Here is a 21,112-nt window from a genome sequence, read left to right as displayed (position 1 = left end):
TTTGATGGAATCAATCTCCCATTTCAGCATTAACATGGCAAGACATTTTCCCCTGTATAACAGCAGCAACAAGAGCAAGAAACTTTCCACAAAAACCTGTGACCTCTTACACTGCAACAGAATCAAGTCTCCTGCTTCCACAGTGCTTAATTATTTAGTCTCTAACTGTATTTCTTTTTTTTTGTCATCTTGCCTAGAAAAGAATGAAGCCCCTTCCTTGTAGAAGTAGTCTTACTATCAAATTTTCATTGTTTAGCTCCCAGTTTTGAATTTTCCATCAGATAATTAATACAGTCTATTTGTGACCACATTCTAAATGTCAGTAATAAAAAGCACCCTATTCATATAACTGTACTCTTTTGTAATGAATTGTACATTCCATGCAAATATTGTAAGAAATCACAAGATTGAGGAAAGCTTTTTTCCTTGATTTCACAAACTTCTTACCAAACAAGCAGAACATTTCCTCCATCATTCATTTAATTCCTGTCTTTCATGACACCTATAACTCTGTGAATGGGGAGGAAAAAAGCCTGCAAAGGCTGGAAAAAGTAATGTTTGGGATCCATGACAACAATATTTCTGTAGTCTGTTGGCATAGACCTGTCACAAAGCAGACAACACATACATATTCAAATCAGGACCTTAATTCCTATGTAAGGTGAGAGAGTCCTAACCACCATGAAGCACAGGGAGCATCTTGCATTAATATTGCAGTCCAGCAACACAAGGTAACTAACACTTCCTGCCCACTAGTGTAAGGTCACTGGAGAAAAAAGGAACATCTGTCCTTCAACCTTCCCGATGTATCTCACTCACAGGTAACCCCTACTCCACGCCTCTGCCACAGTGTTTGCACAAAGATGCCTCCTGTGGGGCTTCCCCATCCAAACCAGGTACCATGTCTCACCTGAAACACACTTTCGAGTAGCCCTATGGCCTCTCCATGACTGCAGCCCAGGTAACCTCTCCAGGGACAGCTAATGACCAACAGGGCACAACAGTCACCACCTAGCTGCCCTTCTGAAGTAGGGTGTGAGGCAGTAATTGTGTACAAATAGCCCAGCCAACCATAAAAATCTGGATTTCTTGTCTGACTTACAAAATTTTTAAAGCAGAATTAGTAAGACCAAAATTCTGAATCACAGAGCTGTCAGGAGTTCAACATGGACATCTTTTGTCTGAAAGGTGATAGTATTTCAGAGAGTCTGATGCATCCAGACACGACCACGAATTCTTACTGAAAAAAATACACAAGAAACCATAACAAAACTTAGATTTATTTTTAAAAAGGAATCTAAAGTTGCAGATAATTAATTTACCTTTTGTGGTTGCCAGCAATGTTGATACAAACATGGAAACAAAACAGAAGGCAGGGAGAGAAAGAAGACAAAATGCAGAAGTGTTGTGGTGAGGAAAATCAGGGACTACCCCTTCTCCCCTTACTCCTCAAACAGTCTATTGAAAATTCAGAACAGTGTGCAACATCCTCTCAAGACAAATTGGGAGGGCATGTTTCTAGATGAGTTGTGACACAGAATGGAGGAGGAGGGAACATGAGGGAGCTTCAAGAGTCAAAACGACAGCGTCTGTAATTACAATGGGCAGGGCTCACACCAGAACAGCCCTGTAGCTTCCTCCAGGACCCAGCTCAAGGTTCCATGCCAAACAGCCACAGAGAAACTCTACATGAATGCAGAACTATAAAGAAAAAATATTAAAGCAGAGGCAGCCATTAAACACTCCTCTGTACCCAAAAAATCCCTGATGCAGAGGTGACCATGTAACAACGCCCACTCCTTCTATAAAATGGGTATGACAGGGAGAGATGTCAGGAACAGGAAATGAGAATGTCACAACTCTGTATGCTTCCAAGAAATAATTAATTATATGCAGTTATGTAAAAGATACTCAGGCAGACCTGCAAAAAAACCCACAAACAAACAAAAAACAAAACAACAAAAAAGTGCTCTATGCTCAGCCATGTTGCTGCTGAATGACAGTAACACTAATTAGTAACACTCATTTATCACAAACCTATTACATCACTCCATGTCCATGTTGTACAATGTATTTGTCCAAACCTGCCCTCTGTACATACAGTCTCCAAAAACCTAAATTGACAGAAACTAAAACATCCAAAATTAAGTTTCTTCAGTCTACTCAAGATTGTACTTCCTTCATTAGATCCAATTTGGGCTATTTTCCCCTCTTAGTAGTTAAGACACCAGGATACTGTTTATCATCTTTCCTCAGCCATTCACTTGTTTCAAATAAGCATAATTAGATTCAAGACATGCAATTAAAGCAGTCATAAGTACATGCTCACATAGGACACCAATACAAAAAAAACTAACTAGCAACCACAAGTCACACCCAGCTTGTATAAACTCTAGCTTATGTAGTGCAGTTCATCCAGAGTCCTAAACCTTTCGTTACTCATGCTGGTGGAAGAGGATTCAGAATGTTCTTGCACACTTTTGTATCTGTAACCTGAACAACACACTATTGTGGAAAAGAAGAAAGAAACCGTATGGCGGGTGAGTTAACAACAGTCTGATTGCTCCAGACATCACTCTTCCCATACAGATGAGTGACATTTACTGAGGAAACAGGATAAATTACATCTAGTCGTTCTCTTGGCAATTCAGCCCTTTTGGGATTAAGTGCATTATTGTATACTATAGACTAAAAGTTACTTTTGTTTTGTTTTTGTTTAATATCATGGGTCTTGAATACATTGGGGTTTTTTTCTGTTACACAGAAAAACAGTATGGAAATCTTTTTCTGCATATCTATTAGCTACTCTATACAGTGCTTTTGCAGCCACCTAATCAACACAGCTGGGTAGCGATTTGGGCATCAAACTGCCACACAGAAGTCTCAGACTAATCCCTCTCTGATATGGAATTGGTGTCTGGCCTCAGACAGGTCACTGGTGGCCACGGTCACCTGGCTCCCAGGTTCACCACCCTGCATGCTGCTTTCTCAAAGTACAATCCCAGTCTCTATGTGTTGTATTGCAGTTGCTCTCAATCTCACACTCTATAGATCTCTGTTTAGAAAGATGTGTCATAACACACACAAAGTCTATCCACAATTTAGCCTCTGGATTCACTTGGATACGAGCTTCATTCCAGGTGATTCAAGGTGGTGCTAAACCGAGTCCTCTATTGTAGTTCAGCAAAACGAAGTGTTGCTTACAGCACCACTGATCTGCAAAAGGTTAACATGTTCTAGTCACAGTGGGCAATTTTCTTCAAACGAAGTTCCTCTGAAATATCATATCAGGAAAAGGCACTTCTCAAACACATGCATTCATAGAGGGATCTATATTTTTTGTTTCTTGGTTGATTTTTTGTTGTTGTTTTTTAATTGATCAAGGAACAAGGAAGGCTGAAAGCTTTTTTAATCTGTTCTTCATTGTCCCATTTTCAGAAACAGGCACAACCTATCATGGTACAATACAGCAACCCATAGCACTACCTCAAGATACACCCAGTACTACCATCTGTCCTCTGCTGGTTATCTTTTTCCAATAGAATGCAAAACAACACCCAGCTTCAAGCAACAAGACTGCAAATTAACTGAGCTACAAGAAACACAAGAACACAATGTGTAAGTGCAACAATAAAGATAATAGCATTCTATTAAATATCTGTCATACAGTGCTTCCAGGATCAGGTGTGCACTCGCTCATGGGAGTTTTAATACTTCTTTCTGTACATCTGTAAAGCATTTTGGGAATTGGAGACCCCCACAGAAAAAGAACAGGAACATGGTGGAATAGAACAGCTTCTTCAAACTTTAACAAAGTCTTATCTAAGTACAGTAGGGTTTTGAGTTTTTTTTTAATCAAAGATGAATTATCTGAATTATTGTTTTTTCTGACTCTGAAAGATGCCTACAGAAAAGATATTTAGCTGTTCCTCTAAGTTGTTGTTTATTCTGCAGTTTTTAATGGATTTTTCTGTTTTCCTAGAGTATGTAACTACAACTATGTATAAATACAATAAAACTATTACATTAGACAAGCTTAAAAGATGTACAAGTTTTAAGGAACAATGTTTTTAATTAACTTGCCTTCTGTTTTTATAGACCTGAAAATAGCAAGTGTTGATTGGCAATCTAGACTAAATAAAGCTGCACACCACACCTCTGATTACAGCAGCACAGAAGCAATCTTGAGGAGAGGACAGGCCTTCAAGATCACTCTGAACCTTCAAACAACAGTTCAATCTGGGGACAACTTCACCTTTATTGCCAGCACAGGTAACTTCCCCACAGCACTCATCTCCCATCCAAGTCACCCCAGCTCAAAAACACTCATACCTTACAGCTCTGCATGGTCCATTCCTGACTCAGTAAGATCTGTCCTGTACCATTCAGGATTCATTGGCATTTTAGGCATAGGAACTCATATTTCAAAGTTCAGTCTGTACCATAAGGCAACAGACAGTTAAGATAACAATTAAGAGGAAGGCAGAGGCCAGTAAGAGCCTAAAAATAAGCCTGTACCTCTACTCCTGAGGACTTACCTGCAATACTGCAAGTTGTCTTCATTCTGTGGTCCCATTACAGACCACCACCCCCCATTTTTTTTCCTCTCTACTCACCTGTTTAAACTCCCCTTGATTAACTTCATGTGTTCCCTATTACTAGAACAGCCTACCTGATCCCATTCATCAGACTCTTCTCTATATCTTTCCCAAAAAGCTTCTCCAAAAAATTCTTCAGGCAGCTGCTAACTCTTAATGAAATGTGTATTAAAATGTGTGGCACATCCTGCCCACACATTTTTTAACTGTCAGGCTTTCAGGACAACAGGCTTGCCTCCTCTCTTGTCTAGAACGATGACAGGTGTGCTCACCTTCACTGGGTTGTGCACATAACACAGAGGGCTGACAGTATGAGTGGATGGATTGGAGCACAGCTTGTCTACAGCAATTAAGCATTTGATCTGATAAGCCACTATCTTTCCTTTAAAAATATATGGAATTGAGATCATCACTGACCTCAAGTTTGTCACCCACAGCTGTCATTCAGAATTGCTGTCCCTGTTCCCTCTGGCAGGACCATCTCCAGCAGAATCACTGCAGACCAAGGCTGTATTTAACCTTTCCGAGGAGAGTGAAAATGGCTGGAGTGCAGCCCAAGAGCCCAGTGAGCCTGGATGCATGAACTTCACAATATTCAGCCCAGCCAATGCTGTCATTGGACAATACAAACTCAGACTCCAGATTGTTTCCAGGAACAAGGTCTCTTCAACACTCCTGGGCCAGTTTGTGCTACTCTTCAATCCCTGGTGTCCAAGTATGTTTTGATGTACTATGTCATTCAAATAACTCATTGCCTCAGTCAGGAAATCTGTGTGTCACTTGAAAGCATGTACCTCAAAGTTATAACTACAGAAAGATCATATTTTTTTTGCTCAAGGATCAAGTTTTTGATCCTTCTTCAGTGCTGCATTGCCTCAGGGATCCAGCCTCTTGCTTGTAGAGTAAGAAATCAGTCAGGAAATATTCCAAATATTTATTCTAGAAGCTTTTCCCTCTGATACTTGTCTTCAGTTGTAAACAAAGCATTACCTACCAGTAAGACACATAGTGAGATTAGTGAAGGGACAGGAGCATAGTCAGTTCCTCTCAAAAGAACTTCATGCTTACTGTATTCACAGTCTAGATGATTACAGAGACATAGCAAGGGAGTCCTAAGCCTGAATGCACGGGGAGCCTGACCTGTTCCCCAGAACTCCCCTTGAAGTGAGATTTTCAATTAGAGCAAAATGGATTTTCTTTCAGCTAGCATGTCTCACTCTGCTTCTAGGTGATGATGTCTACATGGCTAATGAAAAGGAGCGATGGGAGTATGTCCTGAATGATAGTGGAATCATATTTCAGGGACTGGAAAAATGTATTCAATCAGAAGCTTGGAACTACGGACAGGTAAACACATCACCTATTCCAGAACTTTGAAAATAATAATACTGGGTAAATAACCCCCTGAGGAGAGAGAATAATTAGCTCATAGTCTGAAAGCTCAGAATTCCTCTCTCACTTAGGATTTTCTTGCAGTTATGTCTCCCTTGTCAATCCATTACAGCAGTACCAGGATCACTTCTCCTGTCTGGCCTGTGCTAATACAGAAATAGAAGCAACAAAGCACAATTTTAGTTTTTGTTTGCACACGACACAAACTGGTGAAATTCTACTTGTTTCTTGACCCTTGTAAAGAACAAAGGAAGCCATTCCAGGGTTAAACTCTATGCACTGTGAGACTCGTGCATCTAAATATTTACACAGTTGGTTCAATAACAGGGCAGAAGACACTAAAAGGGTATCCCAAATCTACTCAACTGAAACAACTCCAGTTGTATTCTAAGCATAACTTCTACAAATACAGTTGCAACTACAGTCCATCTGTAGTCACCTAGTTATCCTGCAACTTCTTGGGCCAGTCAAACCATTCCTCACCATTCGTGCCTTAAAACTGCACTAGCAGTTGCACACACAGCATTTCTACCAATCCTCCTAGTCACTGTGGCTACTTTTACACTAATTAATGAAATGAGGCCAGATCTGCTTTCTGTCTCAGCTGTCAAATGGCACCCTTGCCCAACCACATCCACACAGCACTTTGGTATTCTCTAGGCTCAACACTGACTCTGTGACCATAATCAACAATAATTATTTTTGTGGGTTTCCTTCAGTTCAGATCATCTGATACAAGTTGAAGGCAGCCCATCACTTCACTTTGAGTGAAGCTTTCATAACAGGAAGGTTTCTGTAGGGGCATGACAGGATGTGGGAGGGTGCAAATCCTGCTGAGCCAGACCTGGAGCGGTCTCATCCATTCAATCAGGCCACATAATGTCTTCATGGATGCCAGCATGGCCTCAAACCATGTTCATAAACACACTGTATTTGAAATACTGTGGAGAGTCAGCAGCCTAGTGTTCATGCTTTCTTCTTGGCCCTGTTTTCTTTAACAGAACAGAAAATGTCTCTATTACCAACATCATCCTATTGTGCTAGGAGAAGGAAAATAGGTGGGGAACTTATCCTTGGGTTTATGTATGAAATTAGCCTTTAATATACTGCTTGTTTTGATTTCAGTTTGAAGAGGATATCCTTGATATCTCTCTGGCTATACTGGATCGAAGCCTGAGCCACCGCCAGGATCCAGCGGTCGATGTATCCAACAGAAACAATCCTGTCTATGTGAGCAGGATCGTCAGTGCTATGGTACAGGGATCCATTACCTACAGCTGTACAGCACACCTCCTACCAAAACCTAATACTTTTATTGTAAATGCCTCATTTTTTGTACAGAGTAGCTAACTTTTCTGCAAAAAATAGCTGCAGAAGAGATAAAATGGAAATCCATTCTCAAGGAAAAATGCCCCCAAAGTTTAATTTACCTTCTTCCCAAAAGTTTTCTCATAACTGGAAGGATGGGGAACTTTTGAGACACTGAATCTCAGATGGACACTGAATCTCAGATGTATTTTCCTATCAGATTTTCAGTACATTAGATCTTTTCACTAATTTGGAAAGCCTGTGTCCATTCTGAAATAATTTGCTATTTTTTTCAAACACCAAGTGAAAAGTATTTTGGAAAATTGGTGTTGGCATGACTGCATTTAATGTGTGTATTTAGTATTCCTTGCTTAAGAGGGATTTGTTCCAATTGTTGCACTTGAGCAGACAGAATTCTCTCTAAGGTTCAAATACTATGTCCCACCACTCGGCCAATGAGAACAGTGGTACAAACAGGATCATTTCTGCCCATTTCCCTCTCTCCCCTTTTCTGTAAATATTTTAATTCTCTCATGAGAAGGACTCTTTCAGGTTAACAGCAATGATGAAAAGGGAGTAGTCGAAGGGAAGTGGAATGGAAATTACTGCTCAGGAACCAACCCCTTGCAGTGGAGTGGAAGTGTGACCATCCTTCGGAAGTGGTACAGGCAGAGATACAAGCCTGTCCGGTACGGCCAGTGCTGGGTCTTTGCAGGAGTGATGTGCACAGGTAAACAAGAAGGAAGAACGCCACCAGAAAGGAAGCTTACTAGAATTTCTGTACTTTTAACTTTGTGGCATTACTGTTGAAGCTGTTTCAGCTTTGACAGAGAGTGAAGAACCTAGGGTCTTCTGTGCATCAAAGGTTATTTTCTTGTTTTAAACAGTTGGTTAAAATGGGTTTTAATACTGCACCCCAGTTTTGTGAGTCATCAGACAAAATGCAAAGTGGTTCACCAGGCTGGGCTGGTGAAAAGAGCAAAGGTTTCCAGTTTCAAAGCCAGGATTCATAGAAAACCAGTTTCCATTCAGAGCTGCTCTGAGAGACAAGAATAATTTTTTTTCTTTTTTAAATACAAGGGAAAAATAATGTAACCAAGAAGTATATCTCACAGGGGAAGAGGAAAAAGAGTTAGGTAACAAGGAAACAAACACAGGGAGAAAACGGGAGGGAGAACAGGATGAAGAATGAAAGATTTTTAAAAATGGGTGAATCTAACTCTTCTTAAAAAGAAAATGGCAGCTAAGAATGTCAAGTGAGTGGAACTGTCTTCTAAGCAATTGTGCACAATGACTGTGAATTGCATCATATATGAGAGGGAAGTCTCTGAGGGTTTGTTTCCCCCCTGAAAATGTATACACTACTTCTTAGCCAAGAAAAACAGAAAAATTCTTTCTAAATGTCTATAAAATAGGTTTACAGCACTTTTATGGTATTCTATGTTGCAGTTCTGAGATCCTTGGGAATACCTACTCGTGTTATTACAAACTTCAACTCTGCCCATGACAGTAATATAAATCTGAGTATTGATAAGTACATTGACATTTCTGGAAAAACCCTGCACTTGACTGAAGACAGTGTGTGGTAAATATTATTTTTTTTCTTAATATTTCGTCCATTATCTTCTCCACTAATTAAAATACCTTGAACTATGCACCTGAAACTCCCCCCAGCCTCATGCTCCCGGTGATATAAAACCCATACTAAAAAATCAACAGTGTTCAGAAATGCAGTATGTGCTCAGATGTATCATTCTGAAGAATTAACAGAGGAGATTCTCTGTATCATTGTTATTCAACATACAATCTGAAAACATAACTGCTGAATTTATCTCTACTGTATGAATTTTTCCAGAAAAAGTAGAAAAGTGATTAACCTCTTGCCCACAAATGGTATCAGCTTGTCCCTTGATTCCTAGAGCAGAGTCCCCTCTATCCTAGAGAAGTCCCTAAGTTTTAGAACCCAGCTTCTGTGCTACATGTCATTGATTGTCTCCGTCTTCCATGATCAGCAGAACACTGAGAGGTTACTAAAGTAAAAGTACATGTTTAATGCAGCTGAGAAAAATTCCATCCCGTCCTTCAGGAAGAACATGTTGTTTCTTTCACCTCAGAGAAGCTGTTAAAAATGATGCTTCTGACAAACAAGTGCTCAAAAACTATCACACTGCATATGTCTTGTACTGCTTCTGTCAATGTTTCAGTGAACGAGCACCCTGTAGCATGTGGACTGGATGGGACAAGGGTGACATGAAGTAGAAAGCACCTGTGAATTAAATACCAACAGACAGCAATGTGTGCAGGAGACCTTTGGCTGTACAGTATGTTGTTTTGGAATGTCCAGAATTCAATACTTGACTCTGCAACAAATCATTATTTGTTTCATAACATCCCAACATTTCTCAGAGACCTGAACACAGCTGGCAAATAAGGGGAAAAAGGTACTCAAGAAAGGAGGCAGCAGGTGGTCTCTCCACAGAAGAGTGTTCATTCACTTGAGTAGGGTTATTTCTTGCATTGCACCATAAATTTATCAAATCTTTCAATATAAAATTAATTGTATGAACCAGAGATTCCCTGTTCTACCTCCGTTTCAGGAATTTCCATGTCTGGAATGAAAGCTGGTTCATTAGAAGAGATCTTGGCTCTTTTTATGATGGATGGCAGGTTCTGGATGCAACACCCCAGGAAAGAAGCAAAGGTAACACTGTTGTAAATATAAAAAGCTGTAGATACCGTTATTTGTAGATTGCCACTGACATTTCAGGACAACTCTCTTCTATCTACTCCCTGTACGTGTAGCATTAATTTGAGCGCACAAGAAAAGCACATTTCACACAGCACACATCATAAGAAGTGGTAGCTCTCCCTACACCTTATTAGCCTTACAACCTCCTCTATGCTCCCACCTTTCGAGAGAAAATGCATGTGGAATCTCTGGACATGCTGTTACCTTAAACACAGAATCATCATAGAATGGTTTCTGTTGGGAGAGACCTTAAAGATAATCTAGTTCCAACCCCCTGCATGGGCAGAGACAGCTTCCACTGGACCAGGTTGCTCCAAGCCCCATCCAACCTGCCCTTCAACACTTCCAGGGATGGGGCAGCCACAGCTTCCCTGGGCAACCTGGGCCAGGGTCTCCCCACCCTCACAGCAAAGAATTTCTTCCTAGTGTGTCACCTAAATCTACCCTCTTCCTGCTTAAAACCATTACCCCTCGTCCTATCACTACACACCCTGGTAAAAAGTCCCTCCCCAGCTTTCCTGCAGCCCCTTCAGGCACTGGAAGGTGCTCTAAGGTCTCCTTGGAGCCTTGTTTTCTCCACGCTGAACAGCCCCAACTCTCTCAGCCTGTCTTTGTAGCAGAGCTGCTCCAGCCCTCAGATCATCTTTGTGGTCCTCGTCTGGACTTGCTCCAAGAGCTCCATATCCTTCCTGTGCTGGGGGGTCCAGAACTGGATACAATTCTCCAGGTGGGGTCTCATGAGTGCAGAGTAGAAAAGCAGAATCACCTCCCTTGACCTGCTGGCCACGCTTCTTTTAATGCAGCCCAGGATACAGTTGGTGTTCTGGGCTGCAAGTGCGCATTGCTGGCTCATGTTGAGTTTTTCATCAACCAACACCCCAGTGTCCTTCTCCTCAAGGCTGTTCTCAATCCATTCTCCACCCAACCTGTATTGGTGCTTGGGATTGCCTCAACTCAGGTGCAGGACCTTGCATTTAGCCTTGTTGAACTTCATGAGGTTGGCACAGGCCCAGCTCTCAAACCTGTCAAGGTCCCTCTGGATGGCATCCCTTCCCTCCAGCATGCTGACCACACCATACAGCTTGGTGTCTTCAGCAAACTTGCTGAGGGTGCACTCAATGCATGTTGCTGACAAAGATGTTAAGCAGCACCAGTCCCAGTACTGACCCCTGAGGAACACCACTTGTCACTGGTTCCCACCTGGACATCGAGCCATTATCCAAAGGTATCTTTGGAGTGACCACTTCTCCCTTTTGCTGTCAGCATGAGAATGCCTGTTCTTTTGCAATAGGCAGTCATTTAGTTTCTCCTTTTTTCAAATCCAGGCATGTATCAGTGTGGTCCTGCCTCCACGAGAGCCATTAAGGAAGGGGATGTGAACCTGGATTATGACAGCTCATTTGTGTTTGCAGCAGTGAATGCTGACTGTGTTACTTGGATTCATTACAGCAACAAAAGAAAGGAGAGAATTTATTCTAATACTAGAAAGATTGGAAAATTTATCAGCACCAAAGCAGTGGGCACCAACTCCCGTGTGGATGTCACTGACAATTACAAATATCCAGAAGGTAAATTCTTTATTACAGTTGTCTTGCTACAGATTGTCAGGATCAAAAATAATTTTGGTCTTTGCTGGATTGAGCACTGATTTTATTTCTTTAATTCTTCTGGAGCAAAGAAATTGTGAGTTTTCAAAGTCTTGGGACTTACTGTCAGATGACAGTGATTCCACATGGCCTTTGTGGCCCTTGAAAAACACTAATGTATTCCATAAACCACAAATGTATTCAATGCAAAGTCAACACTACTTCTGTAAAAATATCCTGTCCTAGCTGTTCTGATCACCTATTGAGAATAATTCTCTTACGACATGCAGCAATAGCCTTTCTGGAGAGTTGTCTGGGGACAGTTTCTGCAAGAGGATTTTTTCACCCTTCCTAATTTGAGAGGACAAAGCAATTGCCCTCCTTATGCCCTCCTGGGAGTTATATTTCTACTGCTCACAGCTTCTAAGAGGTACCCATGAGCAGCCAGCTAAAGCTGACAGGCAGGTTTTACTTGCCAGCCTTCTTGGCTACGTATATTCATTTGCTTTTGTGTCAAAATGAGCATTTAGGTTAGACCTCACTTCCTCTTGTGTATCTTTGCCCTCATCAGCTTTCCTAAACTGTATTTACTGAGAGCAATTATGGCTCCATTGCACTATGACCAGCATGCAGAGATCTCTGACTGTGTTATCTTTCAAAGCAGGATCCTTGAAAGAAAGGCGTGTGTACAAAAAAGCACTGAAGCTGCTTGGTGTGAGAAGCACTGGAAAAAGAACCAAAACTACCAGACCCAGAAGACGATCTTCAGCAGCAAGGAGACAAAATATGACACAGCCTGCACAAAAACCCAGTATCTCAGGAAAGCTAATCCTTGATGCATCTCCTGTAATTGGCCAGGATATCCTCCTTACATTGGCACTCAGGAACTTGATCTCAGATTTCAAGACCATAAGGGTTAAACTGAGAGCTACAGCCATTCTCTACACAAGAAAACCAAAGGCTGAGATTTTGCAGCTGTCTAGGTCTATAAAACTGGGATCTGAAGAAGGTAATTTAAATTCTATTACAGCTTAGGACAAGACATAGCTTTGGTTTCTGGCCAAATCACATAGAAATAATGAATGGCTCAAGAAGTGCATGATCTGCAAATGGTTGGAGGTTAAGGCTACTCGGGAAAAGAAAATATATAAAAGATATTTTCCCTGCATTTGCTTTTGGGTACTGTCAGAAAGGATACTGAGCTGGATGACATTTTGTTTGACGCAGAACAGCCACTATTAGTTCTACATTATGATCTTTTTTGCTAAGAGAGAACAACTAAGAGACATATATCAGAGACTATGCAGTTGAGCTCTCCATAAACCAAGTACAAAGAGAGATTACAGGGGGACACATAAGCCCACGTCTTTTGCAGCAGTAGGACAGTAACTACAGGCTGCAGGAAGAGCTACACCACCTGCAGATAGTGGCCTTTGCCCTGCTTTTATAGGGACAGTGCTGAAAAATGAGATGTGTAGAACAGATTAATATTACCCTCTCAAGATAATACACAATGCATTATATCTCTTTTCACTGTTCCAGCAGTAAATTAACATTTTTCCTCAATGTACTGAGCTCCATTGCCTTCCCCACTGGCACAGAGACTGACTGTGCACTTCTCTAAGGCAGAAACTGAACTGCTGCCTCAGCAAGACCATTTAAAACAAACCATCTTTTCACTTCTGCCTTCTTTGCAAGGAAGAAGCATTAAATACCCAGCTCCAGATAAACAAAAATAACACCAGCCACATATATCCATCCTCAGAACTGCCCAGCTACTGAACTGTACCTGATCATTTAGTTTATGATGTGAATGTAAGTAGAAGTCACCTATGAGCATCACTCCTGTCTATTAACTGTCAACATCCACAAATGCACAGCCCCAGGGTTGTGCATCTTTGTTCCTTAGAAGACAGATATGTATTACAGACAGTTGGTACTTAGACACAGAAAAAAGGAGGGGAAATTATATTTCTATTTCCATTCCAGTGAAAGAGATTTCATTCAAGATCTCCTATTCCCAGTACAAAAACTCTCTGAGGGATGACAGGAAGATCCTAGTGACTGCTGTGTGTAAAACCAAACCAGGAGCCTCACTTCTAGTGGAGAAGGATATTGTACTTCAGGATCCATTTCTCACCATCAAGGTAAAAAGCTATTCCCCTTTGTGTCCCTAGAGAGACGTGCTGAGAAGAAGAAACTAGAATCCTTACTCCATCTACTCCTCATGGGAAGGAGTGTGGGAAGTGAAATTATGCCTGAGGGTTATTTGATCTTGTTGCTCTAGTAATAGGCCGCTTGACACAAATGAAGTGAGATACACTAAGGAAAAGCAAACGTTTCCAAGGCATAGATATGCTATGGTACTCTTGCCAGTGCTTATTGATGTGGCACTAGTGAAGTTCTTGGTGTTATGAGGGTTACTAGGCAAGATTATCTTCAGAGAGACAGACAGAGAAACAGAGAGAGAGATCTAGAGCATATGTAGGCCTCCACTTTTGTCAGGGAAGTCTCATCATTCTCTTCCAGTTTATTTAGAAAGCCTGATTTTCACCAAAGACATCTGCACTGACTAGCTGATAATGCCTGGGGGCTGTGAGGTTCGTTATTACTACCACTCAAGAAAGTTCCTTCACCTTATCAGGAAAAGTGGCACTTTTTTCCTTCTGTAACATATTCCCAAATGATTAATATTAGAACTGGAGGCTGTCACTTAAGGCTGACTTCTGACAAATGTGGCACAATGGGTGAAAAGCAATTTTTAGTCTACAGGAAAGACCATGCTATGTATGCCCAAGGACAGTGCTGGGTTTGTGCAGCCCATCACACCCACACAAGGACGGTTCAGCACCTTCCTGTGCTGGATCAGAGAACGGATCAAACGCCATCTGCCTGCTGCAGGGTTCCCAACAGAGGGAGGAGCACAGTTCTCAGAGTCTTTCAGAGCCTCCAGACTAGACTAGTTATCCTAAACCACTCTGTAAACCATACAGGAAAAGCAAGTTTACACAAAGAAATAAAAAGTTTAGATTGTTGTAGGTTTTGCGATTTCTGAAGACCAACCAAGTTCCAGTGAGACTTTGTAAAAAGGATTCTGAGTTGTATCATGCAAATAAGAGCTTATATAGGGTAGGCATCTGATTTAAATTACTTTGATTCATCAACTAGGTTTCAAGAGTTTGTTTCTGTTAACTGAAACTTCTGTATAAACATATGGCCAATAACAGAGAAATAGAATTGAGGTGCTGTACTTCTCCACTATGTTAATTAATGTTACATTATCTACAAAGATAACCAGATATGCCCATTCCACTTTAGTTCAGTCAAAATACAGTAATTCTATTTTTTTTTTCCTGAGACAACACAGTTCCCCTCTGCCTCACACCTCTAATGTTTTCTAATCCTAAGCCTTTCACTTAGCCTAACTAAAGCTAATTTGATTGAAGCTGCCTACAGTAGGTAGCCAAGTTAATACTTATATTCTCACTCTGTTCCCACTCTGGCATGTATCATATCATAAGTGATATGACACATCTATCATAGGTGTTAGAGATAGTACCATACACTGACCTAGTTAAAAAGTTAGGATTAAATAGTAGGTTCTACAGTGGTTAGTTCTTTCTCAGCCACACTGGATGGCTGACTCAAGCCTGAAGTCTAATGCCCAAAAATATGTAAAAGAGAAAAGAAAAAAACATGACAAAGAAGTGAGAATAATGCCATGGCTGAGCAGAATATTTTCTCTCTCTAGGTCCTTGGTCCAGCAGTGGTACACGAGGCTGTCAACGTGCAAGTCACATTCACCAACCCACTGTCTGAAGTGGTGACGAACTGTGTGCTGAGAGCAGAGGGCAGTGGCCTGCTCAGAGAGCAACTGAGAATCAGGTACATGAGTGGAATTAACTTGTTAACTTTGGTGGGAAATCTAGAATAAAAACTGTGTTTTTAAAAAGATTCTGTGAATCCTGTAACTTTTGTTTCCACCAATCTTGGACAAAATGCCATCATGTCAGGGCTCTCCATAAACTAGCTGGAGTGTTTTACACCTCCCTTGCCAAGCTTTGACATACAGAATGCTCAGAGAGTGGAGAGGTGGCTTGCTTTTAATGGCAGCATGTAACTCAAGAGTGCTGTAGCTAGTGACTGAAGTATCTAAAGGGCAACAGTTTAAAAAAATTTCCTTTTTTTGTGGTTTGCAAAAGGAAAACCAAACAGTCCTTGAAGGATATTACATTACCGAAGAGCCAAAACATACACTGCAACAAAACATCTTAAAAATGTGTCCATCCGTATCATACCAGTAAGAAATTGTTCTCCCATCTCCTCCATGTTTATTATTTTAAAGACATTTTTTTGAAGTGTCAAAATGTTTATACTGGGGGAGTTAGCACCAAGAAACTGTGAGAGGAAAACAAAAAAAAGATAGCAAAAAATGGGTAATTATGTGAATCACTAAGTCTTCATGTACATTCAATACTAAATTCAGGTCTAGATCCTGACCTTGAATGTCAACTTGCCTTACCAGCATTGGTATTGCTCAGCTTCAGTACCTCCTTAGAGCACAGAGGTCCTTTTCCCCCGCTCTCTCAGCCTCCTTGTGTTGGACAGCCAAGATTATTTTCTAACTATGGACATAAAGTCAATAGGTAATTACATTTACCACACCAAAATACAGCATGAGTTTATCTAGAGTACTGTAAATGTTGTGAGTAATAAGGGTAAGACATACCATTGGATTTGAGCTCTTCTAAAGATCAAATAATCATAGAATAGAACCATAGAAACGGTAGAGTTGGAAGGGACGTTAAAGATCATCGAGTTCCAACCTCCCTGCATGGGCAGGGACACCTCCCACTACATCAGGCTGCCCAGAGCCCCATCAAACCTGCCCTGACCATTTCTCAGGCATCCAGTATGTTCCCATAATTCTCTAACACAGCCTGAGAACCGTGACTATTCCAACACATCCATTACAGCTTATTTGTTCTTTCTTCCAGGATGGTGCTGTGGGGGCTGTGGACATGGAAGGTTACATCCTCCTGTGCTAGGGGCATGCACATACAGCAGCCACTTCCTCTGACTCTTCCTTTCCATACGCTCTTGGACCTGGGGACTGAAGAGTATGTATTAAGAATGTTTCAGCTGCTCGAACTTAACAATGTATTCTCTCTTTCAGTGTGGCAAGAATGGCCCCCAAGGAGAGCTCAACAGTCCAATTTGAACTCATTCCCTACAAGAGCGGAACAAGGCAGCTTCAGGTGGACTTGGTTTGCACCCATTTTTCAGACATTAAGGGATTTGTGATGCTTGATGTGGCTCCTGCTCAGTGATATGACCTGACCATCAGTTCAGTTTTGTCTCTGTTTATGGGTGTTCATACAGTATTATGACTGGCAGCACAGAAATGCAGACTACTCAGCCAACGTAAAGTGATGTTTTGCGAACGGAATTTAAAAAAGGTACTATATACTACACTGTAATGAGTGTCACCTTTTTCATTCCCTAACCTGACATAAGGTTTTATGGACCTTAATGAACAGAAATACTAGTGGAAGTCATTATATAATTTAATTTGAAGGAAAGCATCTAGTGCTTTTCAGCATTTTACCATTTAGTGGTTTTCAGCATTGGAGCTTGTAGCAATAACAGCAGCTAGATTTCCAAGAAACATAATTTAAAATAGCTGTTTTTGTAAGCTTCATTTAATATAATTTATTTATATTCACTAAATATATGTTTTATTCAGTAATAGCCAAAGTTGTTACCTGCCCACGTCTGCTGCCACACACTTCACCTGCCCTTTACCATTGTATCTTCCTAACTTATGACAGAGGAAGTTCCACCTATTCCTTTCAGAACAGACAAGAAAAAAGGACTGATGTTTCTGTTTGCAAAGGCAGATACTTTGCAATGCTCCCAGAAGTGCTCAGAAAGCACAGGATGAGAAGAAAAGGCTCAGGACAATATAATCAGAAGGATGTATGAAAATTCTCAATTAACAGTCACAATTCCTCATTCCACAAAGCTGCTGAAAGCAGATCATCATCCTCCATGAGGAAGGCATTACACTGCCCGTACCTAAATCCCAACACTGTGTCCCTTGATTCCTTCCAGAGTTAACAAGCCAAAATAGCAAAGATCTGAAGGTTCCTAAGAGACAATGTGACCTTTTCCTCCTGACAACACATGGTACTGTCCTGCAATACAGCCCCAACTACCGCCAGATAGAATGTTTTAGGGACACTAACTGACTCTATGACACAAATTAAACTGAGGTCTCATTTAAATTTCTTTGATTTAAAGCCAACAAAAGCTTCAAAACATGTGAACTCCTATTTCATGACATCAATTACAATCTTTAGCCACCCACACATATACTTAGAGGGGATGCAGAAGCTTGCCAAAACTAGCCAGCCCAGAGAGACTGGAATGAAGATTGAAAAGAGGACACGTGCACACACACACAGAAAGGAATTCAGATTTCTCCAGGCAAAGGAGAAGGGAAAAGGAAGCTTTGCACCTATCAATTAAGTCTTGCGAGATCTTGGAAAGTCAGGGTATACAATCCTCCACTAGCCTCAGAAAAGGCTTTGAGGAAGTGATGGTATGACACAAAATCTCATTCATTCTTGCAAGAATGCAGACTGTCATTACATTTAAGACATAGTACAGCCAAGCCATTCAAATCCCTTCAGTATCTCTTCTTTAATACAATTCAGGAAATTATTTCAAACAGTATTTGGCACACACACTTGAAATTACCTCATCCTAATTAACTATTTGTAAAGGAAGCCTGCTGTTCAAAGGAAAATCAGTCCTAATGCTTGCGCCAAGTTCCAGGATTTGCAACACCTCAGGTTGTTGCATTTCCAGGGTGTCAGCATCATTAACTGCCCAGCAACCACACCCCATTCAGTTTCAGTGTCAAAATGCAGATCTGGCCAGTGCCACGTACAAGAAATATACACTCTTCCTGCTTTACACATAAGACAGCTGTTCAATTAAACTAATTATTATAACTGAGAAAAATGTGTAAGTGCCCAAAGAAGGATTTAAATAGCTTTTGCCAAACCTACAATCTTTGCACAGCCCTTAGTCAGAAGCCCATGGGAGTTGGTGGAGTAAAATATGGCTAATTATCAGTATTTTCCTTTAAAAATATGCAGTTTAAATCTAAGCTTGTCCAAGAGGCTGACCCAGCCCTCATTCCATTCCAGTCACTCAAAAAAAATCAAGTGAGCACTAGCTAACATGACACTTTCATATTATTAATTGATCTTGAAAGACATTAAAATCAGACTCAAGGATGGCAAATGTTTCTCCCCACCATTCTTTTTTCCTAATCTAAGTCTCTAGAGCCTTGATTGAGGCATGCAATTACATTACTACTCTTTTACAGATTAAAAAACCCACAACAAAACAGAACAGCAAAACAAAGTTGGTAGTTTCAAATCAGTTTGTTCTGTCACCAGAGCTGCACTGCTTTACCACTTGGCATCTCACACTCCTATGCACTGAAAGTGGAGGGTACTGCTCACTATAAAAGAAAAATCAAAAGGCACAGCTTAAGCATTTCTTATTGTTCTAAATAAACAAGGAATTAAACCAAAAAGGAATATTCACATCTGATTCATGTACATGTCATGTCATAGCTGGAAATGCAGACACAATAAAAGGGAAACAGATATATGTATTTTTTGATCACTACATTCAGAAAGAAACCCAGTTATTAAAGATGCTCACATAACTTTTAAACTTTTTTAATAACTTTTTTTAAACTACTTTTATAAGTAATAAAGAATATAATGTTTTTTTACAGATTAATGTTTGGACTTATACACCAACAAGGATCCTCACATACTATACACACAGTAACACAGTAATATCCAGGCAGGATGGATATTTTCAAAGATATTATTACCAAGAAAGGTTGGACCAGATGATCCTTGAGGTCCCTTCCAACCTGGCATTCTATGATCCTATTATGATTTTTCCTTTAGATTTCTGTGAGCACTTCACATTTCAGGGATGTAGTGGATGTAAAACAGTGACAACATTTGCCTGGACCTGGAAGAAGTCTTTTAGAAGTGGCAAGGCAAGAAGGGAGTGCAAAAAGGGTAAAAAATCTGCTCATTACATAAGGCCATTTAAATTACTGAGGACTAAAAAACTATGAGGAACTTCAGAGGGTCACAAACAAGACAAAGTAGATGACAATATAACAAACAGTGAAATTCAGCTTGGTAAATGCACATTAGGAAAGCAATTTTTAGTCCACCATTATTCAGTGCTACCTCAGCCAAATCAAGAGCAGGAGACCTCAGCATAAACAGACAGCTCAGCTGAGATTACAGCACCTGGTGTTTCAATGATTGCCACTAATGACAGGGTAGACTGCAAAGTAGACAGGAGGGGACTACTACAAAGAATATCTATCATTAACAAGAAGTCTCAAAGTGATATTAAATCTTGCATATCATGACATATTCAGTCTTGAACATCATCAGCTACGAGATGATGTCTCACTTGCTGCGATGAAGCTCACACACATTATTCTGAGGCATCTGGTGTTCCGTAGTCTCAGAGACCAGATGAGACTGGATGAGCCACCAGTCTGACCCAGTCTAGCAAGTTGTACCTGCTTATGATTTTGTTGCATTTTAGAGACAAGGATAGGTTTGGATGTGATTAATTGTAAGTGAATGTTAAGTTCTTAGTGAATACTTATAACGAAGAGGAGAATTCACTTGGTTGATTTTATGGATCTTGTGCACTTGAGATGACAGGTGCTAATTTGATGTTCACCATACTGCAGCCTCAAGATGAGAGATTGAAATAAGAATAAGCAGAATGCTGGTCTATTACAACTGCAGTTTTACAAACAATGGTACCTATCAGAAGCATGATTAATATGTGTTAAATCCATGAGAAAATTATGTTTGCAGCTGGCAACTGTACAGGACAATGGACTGGAATACATACTGTAATAAAGAACAGCCTGAGTACACACGCTTCGACTTCTTGAATTAAAGGAAGCCTGAAGAATAAACCTGATATCAAATTGACTTTGACTAGAAAGATGAGTGAAAGGACTTACAGGAGAGGTGGATTTTGCAGGTAAAAACCAAACCCAGTCTTTTCAAAGGAATGTCATAATGAAAGCTGCTCCTGAAGCTTCAGCAAACATAAATTATTTCTGTTAAGAGACTTTCTCTTTTTGGAGCCAGAAACATGTAAAACAGAGCTATGTGGATAGCATATGAAAAAAACACCCTTAAAACAAATCTACAAGACAAAGGAAGTCTAAAGGTTACTGAATTTGCCCTTTACAGTTCAGATTGAAAAAACATACTATTTTTCTGAAGTGTCTGACTTTTTTGCTGGAGGCTTTTAGGGCAACACCTTTGGAAGACCCATATGGTAGAGCCACTGTATCTGAAGCATTGTCTATTCCCTGCTTTCTGACACAGAACATACTG

At 40.5% G+C, this 21,112-nt stretch overlaps 1 protein-coding gene across 1 annotated transcript; it reads left to right on the top strand.

Moving 5' to 3' along the window:
- The first annotated feature begins 2,533 nt into the window (after positions 1 to 2,533).
- On the top strand, positions 2,534 to 16,963 carry LOC127391128 (protein-glutamine gamma-glutamyltransferase 6-like). The gene is made up of 13 exons (XM_051633429.1): positions 2,534 to 2,540; positions 4,099 to 4,272; positions 5,074 to 5,313; positions 5,827 to 5,945; positions 7,116 to 7,244; positions 7,851 to 8,028; positions 8,748 to 8,883; positions 9,896 to 9,999; positions 11,373 to 11,615; positions 12,298 to 12,642; positions 13,623 to 13,780; positions 15,385 to 15,518; positions 16,810 to 16,963. The coding sequence occupies exons 1-13, from the start codon at positions 2,534 to 2,536 to the stop codon at positions 16,961 to 16,963; spliced, it is 2,121 nt and encodes a 706-aa protein (XP_051489389.1).
- Positions 16,964 to 21,112: the final 4,149 nt, after the last annotated feature.

The sequence above is a fragment of the Apus apus genome, chromosome 15 (genome assembly GCF_020740795.1).
Source record: "Apus apus isolate bApuApu2 chromosome 15, bApuApu2.pri.cur, whole genome shotgun sequence".
NCBI classification, from domain to species: Eukaryota; Metazoa; Chordata; class Aves; order Apodiformes; family Apodidae; genus Apus; species Apus apus.
The sequence above is the reverse complement of the archived record's forward strand: the minus strand, read 5'-3'. Positions and strand labels throughout refer to the sequence as shown.

What these genes read in the sequence shown, in the direction of transcription:
- LOC127391128 (XM_051633429.1), top strand. An exon ending in CTTCAATCCCTGGTGTCCAA is followed by an intron (nt 5,314 to 5,826) that starts GTATGTTTTGAT and finishes CTCTGCTTCTAG; the next exon opens with GTGATGATGTCTACATGGCT. An exon ending in ACCCCAGGAAAGAAGCAAAG is followed by an intron (nt 10,000 to 11,372) that starts GTAACACTGTTG and finishes TTTCAAATCCAG; the next exon opens with GCATGTATCAGTGTGGTCCT.